Source organism: Furipterus horrens, unplaced genomic scaffold (genome assembly GCF_987537825.1).
Source record: "Furipterus horrens unplaced genomic scaffold, mFurHor1.1.pri manual_scaffold_3, whole genome shotgun sequence".
NCBI lineage: Eukaryota > Metazoa > Chordata > Mammalia > Chiroptera > Furipteridae > Furipterus > Furipterus horrens.
In genome coordinates, this window is record NW_028327173.1 from 154,686,170 (window position 1) to 154,698,502 (window position 12,333).

The 12,333-nt window shown below is 39.6% G+C and overlaps 2 protein-coding genes across 5 annotated transcripts in view; one reads left to right on the forward strand and one right to left on the reverse strand.

The window, feature by feature from the left end:
• Window positions 1-5,277, forward strand: part of GALK2 (galactokinase 2) — a 114,661-nt gene extending 109,384 nt beyond the window's left edge. For all 4 annotated transcript variants that reach the window (XM_090270579.1, XM_090270578.1, XM_090270580.1 and 1 more), the window contains one exon: window positions 4,511-5,277. In XM_090270579.1, coding sequence (XP_090126705.1) covers window positions 4,511-4,718 — 208 coding nt within the window. In that variant the 3' untranslated portion in view covers window positions 4,719-5,277. The remainder of the gene's footprint in view (window positions 1-4,510) is intronic.
• The window catches only part of FAM227B (family with sequence similarity 227 member B), a 194,036-nt gene continuing 186,793 nt past the window's right edge, over window positions 5,091-12,333 (reverse strand). Inside the window, exons 12-14 of the mRNA XM_090270582.1 lie at window positions 12,111-12,186; window positions 8,317-8,386; window positions 5,091-5,209 (exon numbers count right to left, since the gene is read on the reverse strand). Coding sequence (XP_090126708.1) covers window positions 5,120-5,209; window positions 8,317-8,386; window positions 12,111-12,186 — 236 coding nt within the window. The 3' untranslated portion in view covers window positions 5,091-5,119. The remainder of the gene's footprint in view (window positions 5,210-8,316; window positions 8,387-12,110; window positions 12,187-12,333) is intronic.

Consider the following 12,333-nt stretch of genomic DNA (forward strand, 5'->3'; position numbering starts at 1 on the left):
AAATTAAGGTTAGAAAACCTCAATTGTGTGAAACAAAGTACAATAATGAAGGAAAAAGATGAAGCTTGCCCAATTATAACTCATTTTAATGAAGATGTAAATTTTAAGAAATGGCTAAATTTTAAAGTAGGATTTACTGAAGAACACAGAAGAGTTTTGAAACCAAGTCCATTACATGTGAGACACCTCATTTGTTATTGGTTTCCCTGGTTATGCTTAAGAAAAAATAGTTAAGGCTTTTATTTCCGCTTTGACACTTGTTGAAATAAGAGAGAACTCAGTGCTGCATTACTGCCCAAGTTGTAGGTAGACCAACAAAGGTTACAAATATAAATTTGCTGTCTTCCTCAGACGTCTGTCCACAGCTTTATCCCATGGCCGCGCTGCTCAGCCTCACGCCCATTCTCCTGAGTGGATCCAAAGGGAGGAGGGCAGGGCACACCCACATTGCTGTACTTGTTCTCCATGCTCTTAGACACTAGTCTGCACAGGCTGCCAAGGAAAAGGGGAAGAGCCATTCAGCTGCCCTTGGGACTCACTTCTCTTTGGGTCCCCCCACCTGCCAAATATATGTGTATGGTCTGTCCAGAAGGTATCCAGCCATGTACTATGAAAAAGAGACATTTATTAAAGAAGACACAAGAAACATTGTACGTACGACAGTGACACCTCCGTCCCCTTCAAAGTAGGCACCTTGGGACCTCACACAGTTCTCCCATTTGCCATCAGCTGCTCCATTGTATTTTCCTGAATCTCATCGATGGTCTGAAATCTCTTCCCTTTCAAAGGTGATTTTAGCTTTGGGAAAAGCCAGAAGTTGCAGGGCACCAAATCTGGGCTGTAGGGGGGCTGAGTCACCTGGGTGATTTGATGTTTCACCAAAAAACTCTGCACAAGATGTGATACATGAGCAGGTGTGTTGTCGTGATGAAGCTGCCAATCCCCAGTTGCCCATAGCTGCAGCCTTCTGAATCATCTGAATAGTTTCCAAGGAGGAATGTTCAAGCTTAATGCAAAATTCGATGCAGACTCATTGCTTTACTCACCCAATCATTTTGAATGTGACAGCCGCACAGTACACATGCTCACTCAACACCATCTACCCCCCTCCCACTGACCAGTACAGTAAAGTAATCATTGCTCACACAAGTGCATTCCAGTCCATCCTCCTTGGCTGCCAGTTTACACTGATGTTGCGCAGACTGTTCTCATTATATTAACAATGGCTAGACTTTTTCTGGACAGACTCGTGTATGCCATATTCTAGAACCACACCATCTGGTCTTCAATGCCCTTTAGTGGCTTATGCATCTAAAATAGACTTGTAGTCATATTTTCTTATACTTTTCATTTAAATGGTATTGCAACCCTGTGGTTCCTTGAATCTAAAGCAATCTGAAAGCGTTTCTAACCTGGCTGTAAAAATAATAGAAACTGTTCTGGAAGGTCTATTTTCTGAGATTATAGTGAGATAATTTTAGGTTTCAGAGCAGAAGCTAGAAGTCTGTCCAGGTAAAGAATATCTTACTGACTGCTTATATTTATATTATATTATATGAATGTATATATGCCTTCTCACATATAATTGACTTGGTGTCAAAATTGTTTTATGTTCTTCAGTAAATTCTACTTTAAAATTGATATTTTGTTCATTTAAAAGATATTTTATAACTGGGTAAGTATCATCTTTTTCATTTATTATTATACTTCATTTCACATAATTGAGGTTTTCTTAAAAGCCTGAGTATATATTTTGAGATTTTAAAACAAATATAACAATCTAGCAGCCATTTTTTAGAACCTATCAAATGCCTGGAATTATGCTGGGCTGAGATTAGAGAGATAGGTATAAGCTGTCCCTAGATTTAAGATTTTCTTAAATAATTAAATTAATATCCATGTGTATGATATTAAAAATAGTAGTTATTTTTAAATGAAATTGAATTGAAATACAGACAAAGCAAAATTCCTTGCTTTCTCTCTTTGTAGTTCGTAGCCAAGTTGGATTGTATTGGATCTCCCCACCCTCACCCATTGCCCCCCTCATCCCCCCGCCATTGTCCTGTGTGTTATACCTTAGTAAGTGTTTTATGGTCAAATCAATTCATTTAAAAGTAGGAAATTTTATAGGCTTCATTGGGTGCCCATGAAGTTATAAGAATATACTTTTCAGTGATAAAAGGATCAAAGGGAACATTCTTCATGATCTCCATCTGTCATCTGCCCAAGCCTTTGCTTTGTAGATCATGCTTTTTAAGGCAGAGGCTTTTGACAAGCCCTTCCACACTATTCTCAATCCAGTCACCACAATCATTGAAGTGGCATTTGGAAGATATTAGGGTTTTGTTTTTCATAACTCTTGTATTGCCTCTCTGATGATCACCTCTCAGGAGATACATACACACACACACACACACACACATACATTTATATATATATATATATATATATATATATATATATATATATATATATATAAAAGATTTTATTTTTTTAGAGAGAGGGGAAGGGAGAAAGAGATAGAAACATCAATGTGTGGTTGCCTCTTGTGTGCCCCCAACTGGGGACCTGGCCCACAACCGAGGCATGTGCCCTGACTGGGAATCGAACCAGCAACCCTTTTGTTCGCAGGCCAGCGCTCAATCCACTAAGCCACACCAGCCAGGGCAGAACCTATATTTTTAATTTCTTACTGTTCTCCCAGGAGAAAAAAATGCAAATGTGAAAAGCTCACTGAACACCCTTGGTTCACTTGCTTTCCTAACTTAAAGTTTATATTAGTCTCCTAACTTTCGGATCTCTGTCAGAATTTCTGTGGCATCTGCCAAAGGGCATATTAAGCATCAGTGGAGAACACTGCAGACAGGACCTTTCTGCCTTGGGAGTGTGGACAGCTGAGCAGGCTGCTGACCAGCGGTGGGGACAGACCCTGATTTGTGATCGCAAGTGTCTTAGACTCAGGGCAGAGGCTATTTATAATAGCACTTACTGTCCCCTGTTTGGGAAATTTGAGCCTTAGATGATTTTAGACCATGTGGTTGATGCAATTTAGTCCATTTTCATCTACAGCAGGCAGGGTGCTGACAGAGCAGCTCCGCAGACTCAGAAGTGAATGCATTTGCTCAGGAAGCCTTCTAACTGCTGCTCTCTGGAAACTGTGGGATGCTCAGGAAAACATTCCCTCCTGGCACGATTCATATGGGGTTTGCAGTGAGTTAGAAACAACACTCAGTTTGCTTTAGGTTCAATTTTGAAACCACGGCTTTCAAAAACTGTTCAAATGAAAAAGTGTAAGAAAATATGCCTAGAAGTCCATTGAAGACCATAAAAGCCCTGGTTGGTTTGAGTCCAGCAAAATGGCATAGTCTCAGTCTTAGAAAACCAAGGAAGAGCAGGCACAGTGTTCTCCAGATGCTGCTGTGGTCTTGTAGGAGGCTTCACTGGCACTTCTGTTTTTCTCAGCATTCTCCATTTGGAGAGATAGTTCGATAGGACTGATAAGTCTTTTCTTTTTTTTCAAATTCCTAATCACCAAATTGCAGACTGGCCTTTTGCCAGCCTAAGAACTCAGAATTAGTTGAGAATCCCAGGGTCAGAGAACTTTTTCAGGAGTCCAGGCTCAGTTCAGCTATTGGGCCACAAGCTGAGTGCATGGTTGAGGGGCAGGAGATAAGTTATTTTCATTTATTTGCAAGCACTTTTGTTTTCTTTCTTAAACATCTATTTTCATTTGAAAAGCATATTTTAATGACAAGAAAACAAATGATGGAAAAGTCAATTGACAAAATCATTGAGGGGAAATGAATTACTGGTGTGCAGTAATTCTGATGTTCTAGATTAGGGGTAATATTCCTGATATTTTACAGGAAGTAAAATAGCTCATTTAGATGGGAAAAAAATGGCACAAAATTGTGCTAAATTAGTTATGGAGTTTTTAACCTGTTATGAATTTGGAGTAAATGTTATTAGGAAGAATTGGAGGTACATGTTAACTTTTATTTTCAGGATAAGTTGCATCCTTTAAAGATGAGTGATCCTTGTATTTTGTGTAGGGCCTTTCATTGGTATAAATCTTAGGCTTGAAACTGCCTGGTTGATGGTGACTACCATTACCTCTTGTTATGTGGTGTCTTATATAGTAGTTTCCATTTCATCCACATATTTCATCCGAGGGTAAATTCCAAGTCCAGTTGTTAGACCAGCTCCTGAAGAAGCAGGGAAGATTCCATAAAATCACCACTTGAATAACTATAGAGCAACTACTTACTCCTTAGGTCCAAAACCAGGGCCTAGTTTTAGATACAATTAAATTTTAAATCACCTTCTGTAACAGTACAAAATTTCTAACTTACTAAAATGCTCAACAACACCAGTGAAAACACCACAAAACAAAACACTCACACATATTCTCTCATTAGGACATGGGTAGGCTGTGTGTCCCATAAGCATCAGCCAAATAACTCTCATTTTCATTCACAGGGTCTAACTTTTCTTTTCTCATTGTTTTCAGGACATTTGGGGCTCAAGGGTCACGACTTACTGGAGCAGGATGGGGAGGCTGTACCGTCTCACTGGTACCTGCTGATAAGCTGCCTAGCTTCCTTGCAAATGTTCATGAAGCTTATTACCAGCAGAGCAACCGAAGTCTAGCGCCTGAGAAGCAGAGGTTGTTTGCTACCAAACCCGGAGGCGGGGCTATGGTTTTCCTTGAGGCCTAAACAATGTAAAAAATCTCAGAGAAACTATTTAGGGCATTTAGGAACTGGCAGGACTTCTTATGCCACAGTAAATTAATCCTTTCTGTTTTGTATTATGAAGAACGGTTGCTATTATCAAGATGTGTTTCCAAAGAAATGGTTGAAAGCTCTCTATGTTTCATAATGATTATTTTTCCATCTTAAAATATGTTTTCTATCAATAAGAGCCAAAATTATGGTTGGACAGATCCCTTAAGGATGACTTATTGGGATTTATTCACTTCAAGATTTTTTAAAGATGAATTGTAAAAGACAATCCTGACCTCATGGATTGGACTAGAATTAGACACATTGTTACAATTAAACTGATACAATTGAATTGTATACAATAGTCTTAAATACAGTTTGTTTCTGGTTTCTCTTTAGTGTTCTTCCTCAAATTTGCAGTCTTCTGTTGTTGTTGATGATGGTGGTGATGCCAGAAATTCTCTCTCAACTTGAGCTTCAGATCGCTATTAAAATAATACATTATTAGGGACTCACAGATTTTCCCAGACATCTTATACTTGAATATGACATTCTCCCAATTACCAAGATGAGAATTACTTAATTTTTTTTCAAAAGATGGATTTAGAAAGAAAATCCAAATCATTTAATTTTTTTAACCATGTGATATCATATAAACAATCATTTTCAATTCTTTGGGCCTTGAGCTCTATCACTTAATAGAGAAACATAGATAAAAGACACTTTAAGTCTTTATCTCTCTTTACATTGAAATAGAGAATTATCTGGATGATAATTGAGATCATTCAATGTGTTCATGGAGTTTACTTTTCCCCCACTCTATCCCATCTTTTCTCAAATGCCTCTCTAAGCCAAGAGGCTGCCTACTGTTCTGGGAAATGCCACCTTGCACTCCTTTACTGTGTGTCTAGCAAGGCTCATTCGTATCTGTGGACCAGTGTAGTGCAGGTGTGCAGAGACGTGGCTGAGAGCAGTAAAAGGCTTAGAGTTGGTTCTGGAATTGGTTAGGGGTACTGGTGGGTACCTGTATGTGTTTATCAAAAGTGGGAAGAAATGTTTGGCCATGTGGTGATGGTAAATGAATGGCTTTCTCTCATAGATAGAAGATAGGAGCACTTTCCTGAAGTCTATGGAGATTTAGACCAGAAAGCACTTTGGTGATGTAATCAGATCATTGAGACAGCCATGGTCTTATGGCATGAATTATCCAGCAAATTATGACACTTTTCTATTATTCTGTGATTGTTGTTGCTCATTAATGTGCAACTCAAAGATTGGACATCATCATCTTGTACCTCAGTTTCATGCAGGCTGGGATGCAAAGTTGGTGGCAATGGTTCTCAAAGGACAATAGTCATATAGAAAGTACTAGGAAATCCATTATTTATTCTAAAATAAACTTATGGTGCATTTTTATTCTTAGTATAAAGGTAAACACTTGAGAAAGCTTAGTTCAAATTTCTTGAAAGAATTTTGAGTTTGTAAAACTCAGTAATCCAAAACCTGAATTGATTTAAAATGATAACTGTGCTATTTAATACCTTTCCATTTTCTACAAAAGATCTGTGGTTGGTATGTAATTATTTAAAGATACCTGGATTACAATAAAAAAAGAAGCACTTGCCATTCCTTTGATATTATATTTAAAATTTTCACCATGCGATTCCTTCCTTGTAATAGGTAAGTAAAAATTTTCAGTATACACTCTGCTTTGAAGGACACAGTCTTCTAAGCCATGGATTTATTTCGTATTTGTCTTGATGTCTGGCTTGAAGAAGAAAACTATTTTCAATCAAACCATCACCAAGTGTTACTCTAGAAATTATGGGAGATATCAAACTTGTCTGGAAAAAATCAGCTAGGGCCACTGCAAAAAACCTTCATGTAGAAGATGGAATTTGAGACTGGATCTGAATTACTGATGGTGGAAGATCTGTTAAGACTTTGGACTCCATTCCAATGGGGCAACAATGAACTAGAGTTGCCGGGTTTAATGAGACAGGGACTCTCCAGTGTGCTACAGTTTTCACAACTCCTTGTAGTGTCCCCGAGACTCAGGCCATTTATCATGTACTAGCTGAGGTCAACTCGCCCTTTACCAGCATACCTGCACACGTGTTCATTCTCTTATGCTAAATAAATATTTCTCTTTCCCCATGTCTCTAGCAGTAGTAGTTAACAGATACCAACAAAAATGTGAGGAAGAATTAATTTGTCTGTGGAAGTAAAGAACATTCCTATTTGTTTAATATTAAGCATCCAGGCATTTTACTCCTTTCTGTCACACATTTCTGGCTCATATAGGAATTTGATTAGATTATTTGACACCTGTTTCTGACATTACACCAATAGCTGATGAGGATTGCTCTAGGTTTTTGAGTGGAAGCCTGGACATGCTGAAAATAAAAGGCTTTCTTCTATTCCTGACATTGGATGGTCTAGCCTTCAGATTTATTGTACAAGGGGGGACCACCCTAAAACTGGAATTTATAAAAAATTGTATATTTGCTTTTACATGTTTACATTTCAGTCACCTTCAAAATACTCTCCATCTGATGCAATACACCTATCAAGACTTTTTCCCACTGCTCAAAACAGTTTTTGAACTTGTTGATTTTGATGCCTTTTAGTGCTCTGCTGTTTTTTGTTTCACTTTTTCCACATTGGCAAAACGTTTCCCTTTGAAGACTTTTATTCAGGGAAACAAAAAGTCACTCTGGGTGAGATTGGGTGAGTAGGGAGGGAGGGACATGGGGGATATGCCATCTTTGGTCAAAAACTGCTGAACACTCAGCGCAGTGTGGGCAGGTGCACTTGTTAATCACCCATCACGAAAGGGCAAATGTGTTGCAAGAGTCTTCAGAAAATTCACTGAAGCCAAACTCAGCCTCTCACAACAATGCCAGCTGGTACACTAATACAGATGGGTTCCTAGAACACTCATCTAGTGGGGGAAGCCTGTACTAGAAGGGGCCCACCCTCCAGAAGATAATTCCATTTGGGGGGGGGGGTTCCTCCTCATACACTAATCTCTACATGTTCTTGCCTATTGGAAGAGAAGAAGGCCCTTCAGCTTAAACAGGACTGCCCATAAGCAGAAGAGGAGAGGACACAGAAAGCTGGACAGATGGGACAGTCTCCTTTCTTTTCTTTCTTTCTCACTCTTGAACCCTGTTCAGAACCTTATCATTTCTGTCTTATGTTTCTGTTAATCGAGGGCAGGGACCATTATTCTGACACAGTGTTTGGAATCCAATATATTTTGTGGAATTATCAATGGAAAATGTAACTGAACACCACTAATTTTCTGTTAATTTGAAATTCTGATTGCATTTGCAGGTTTTGAGTTGCATAAGCTGTCCTTGATCAGAAGCAAGGAATGGGGATAGTGGGCATGAGGTTGTCATAAATATGTAAAACAGATTATGTTAAATGTGCATATGGATGATTAAGTAACAAGAATGTATTGTATCCTGCCACTATACCTTGGATGTGAAGCCCTATAATGTTTATTAAATATTGTCTATTCTATATAAGAGAAGCTAGGGAGAGGATTCTCAATCTTTTTTTTTTTTTTTAAACCAAAACATACCAGTTTATGTAGGAACTTCTCAAAGTCAACTGTTACTTCATAAGGTTTCTTGGCAGCATTAGCTTGGAGTCTAATCATGGAATTAAAAAAAAAAAAAATCATTAACCAAACTAGTTATACTAACACCAGTGAAGAGCCAACATTTACAAAGAGTTTAATATGCTGGGCATTTGCCAGCACTTTACAAATATTGATTCAATTACACTTAAAATAATCTTATGAAGCAGGTACTGCTATTATCCTGTATTGTAAACAAGGAAACAGAGTCCAGTCAGTTAAGTGACCTGCCCCCAGCCATACAGACAACAAGTAACAGGATTAAACTGAAGCAGTGTGACTCGAAACCTCATTCCAACCTTGCTGTGACACTGCATTCCAGCCACACAGCATCCTCTTCAGAGAGGTGGCTCATACGGGGTTCCCTTAACTCATCCCACTCCCCAGGTTCCAGCACAGTTGGTAAGAAGTGTCAGCAGGGAGAGAAAAGTAAAAGGGACTAACAAGAAAAAGATCCAGGGGACAAGCAGAGGGAGAGAGATGGGAAAGACTAGCAGGTGAGGACGCTTACTAGACCAAGCTCTCTGAGAGTGGGAATCCAGGAATCTCTCATGACCTCTGCCACCAAGAAATATTTATAAAGTAGATGAATAGTTGAATTCAGGAGGCAACAGGAGCCTTTCCAGAGAGACACCTTTGAATGAAGAAAGAAGCAGAGGCAGCCTAGGCAAGGAAGGATAGGAACTTGGGACAAGGGAGAAATATTAGCAAGAGAAACACAGATGAGAGAAAGAAAACTGAAAAAGGGTATAAGACCATTCATTTCACTGGTGATTTTCAAGCGAAAGATTTTAAAATTATTTTTCCTCCATGAAATTTGTAGGAAGTAAAATTTCTGAGAATTCGAAATATACTTTGCTGAAGCATAAAGTTTGGATTGCCACCCCGCTGCAAGGCCTCTTCCGCTTATCATTTGGTCTAGGGTATCCCCGAAGGCCCAGTAGGGCTATCGCAGAGGAGTCTCTTGCTTTAGTGCTCTGTGCCTGACTAATGTCCCTTCACTCGTTCTCTACTATATCTCTGCCAATTTTATCTTCTCAACCTGCATTTTCCCCTCACTTTTTATTGCCCTCTGGATCTGTCCTTCCCTGTGTTTCTCAAATGTGCTCTTACCGTTTGGGTCTCTTCCTCATCATCTTACTTATACACACTTGGAAAGATCCCCTTTTCAGTGAAACCTTCTTAGAATCTCCTTGATTTGCAAGTCATCCTGAGATTCTGGTTCATCTTAGTTGAATTAGTATCAACCTATCTTCCAACTCTTTTACTTTACAGCCCCCCTCTTTCTTTAAATAAAAATAACAGTTTTATTGAGATATATCACATACCATAAATTTCACCCCTTTGAAGTGTATAATTCAGTGGTTTTCAGTATAGTTGACCCATGAACAATCCTGGTTTGAACTCTGCTGGCCCACTTATACATGAATTTTTTTCAGTAAACACCTGTACTATTTTTGATGTGGATGAGCAGGGCTGATTGCGTGCATTGATCTATGCCATTTTATATAAAGGACTTGAGCATCTGTGGACTTTAATATCTGCAGGGGGCCTGGAACCAGTCCCCTGTGTATGCTGAGGGACAACTTGAGTTTTGGGGAGTCAAAAATTATATGTGGATTTTTGGCTGTGTGGGTCAGCACCGTTCCAGGTTCACTTCTGCAACCATCACTACTCTGACCCATCTTTCTGACTGGCTTTCCTCTCTGCAAATATCTCATTTTCAAAGATTATAGAGAGAAACTTCCATGCCGTGCCTATAAGTTTAATGGGTGCATGAAATATATACTATCTCTTAATGGGTATTTATCCCTTCACTTTCTCCAACGTGTTGTTGCATCAAATGCACTTGACTGCTTCTTGGACATTGCTCTCAAAAACATTTTACATTCCTCCCATGTACTCAGTGTGGAGAAATCCTGTCCAACATAAGATTCGATTTTGGGGAACTTGTAAAAATGACCTGGAATCTGATCTTACAACTTAGATTCTGCAAAGGGGAAAGCTGTCTGATAAGAGTTTTGGTGAAAAGTGAGGTAAGAGTCTCAAGTAATGGGTTGGATTTTCTCACGTGACTGAGAGACTAGCTTTCTACATTTCGGTTGTGCAAAGTGTGGCAGCATGCCTGGCACGGACATGGTCCCCATGGGGCTTGTGGGAAGGGCTGTGCTCACCTGATCCCCATTCTTGCATGTTAGTGTGTTGGAGGAAGTAGGTTAGTCTCAGTACTTTATAGTTTTCCTTTCTGTACTCTCATTTATAAAATAAGTAAGTTAAATGAGCCCAATTTTCTTTGCTTCAGTGTGGGACAATATTTGTAGAATAGGGGAAGTGCCAGGGGCAGAAAGAGGGCAAAGAACCAGCTTGAGACAGACCAGCTAAATAGGTTATTTTTTGGGTTTAAATCTTCCCTTAGAGGATGGCATGGTGTTATGGGCTTGTCTTTAAAAACCCGGAGCTCAAATCCCATGTTTGCTGGAGTAAAAGGAGATGATGATAATGTTCAGCAAGTAATTAAATTAGCAGAGTGGGTGATTATGTGCATAAAGAAAGTTAAAGTGTTACTGCAGATGAACTGTTGAGTAGAAACCCTCTTTGCAGCTATTTGAGTTGGTAGATTTTTACATAATAAAATCATTGTGGTTTTGTAACACATTTGTTCAATTGAAATGTTTTTAAGCACTACAGGGTTGAATGAGAAACAAACCTATCAAGTTCCTCGTCAATTCTTTCCTGCCGCTGTCTTAGGAATTTTATTTCTTCATCAATTCTGTGCTTTTTCCTATAAGATCAAATATTGGAGTTAAATTTTAAAATGAAGCAAACATTTCTGATTGTAAAAGAATAAATCAACAATTTGCTGACTTTCATGTGTCAGTAAAAGTCCTTTAAAACCAGTTCTTCAGCGTCCTCTCCCAATGCAATGCTTGGTGTGAGGAGTCACCCAGCACGTCCCCTCTTATGGTCGTTCTGAAGGCATCACTCAGGACACTTGAGTATGGGTGGTACTGGCCGCTTCCATGGGGCCCTCGAACACGGTGCCCGTCCCAGCTCTTCCCACTGAGCACAGGGAATCTAAGGGCTCCCTCTCTGTATATGTGGGTGGGAGGGTGTTGGGGACCGTGGGGAGTAGAAGCTCAGACTTTCGTTCTGTCTGCTGATAGGACCTAGCCGGCGGCTCTTCCAGTGGCCTCTCTTCGGCGTGTTTCCTGAACAACATCAGGCACACATCTCTTCTCCCACTTAAGGCACTAAAACCTCTAGGCATTGACTTTAAGTATAAGAATCTGAAAATGTTTCCCTAAGAAAACATTTCAGAAAAGACCTCCTTGCCTACTTTCCTCGACACAATCCCTGCTGCCACCCCAGCTCTAGGGACCTCTTTCTACTGAAGATGATGTTTCTGCTCTTCTTCCAGAGGTCAACTTTGTAAGCAGACATTAAGTCAATCTCTGATCGCTGGAGCTCTCTCTTGGCCTCTCTGTGTTGGGGTGTACCCACCCCCCCCAATCGCACCACAGTAAAGCTGCCTCCTTCCTTCAATCCCTGACACTTTCCATAGCTCCACGGTTACAATGTACATCCTTGACCCTTGAATAAAAAGAATCTCTGCATTATAAGAGGCTCAAAGGCAACTCTCCTCATCAGTAAAATAAGTATGGATGATTTCTAAGATCATTTCCAGCTCTAAAAGAGTCTATGATTTTATATTTAGCAATAGTATGGCATCAACTTACATCCTGAAATCCCTTTGGTTCCTTGCAAATTTTCTCTTTGCCTCCTTTATAATATCGCAGTAAGTTGGAGCAGGTGGTGTGATAGGCTTATGGTTAAGGAAAGATTTCCAATTAGGAACATTTGGAAGAAATAAATAGTATCCTTGATGGGGGACCAAGGCCAAGGCAGGGGTCTGGCCTGGGCTTCTGTCATGAAGGGTCTCGAGTGTAAACATGAATGGTA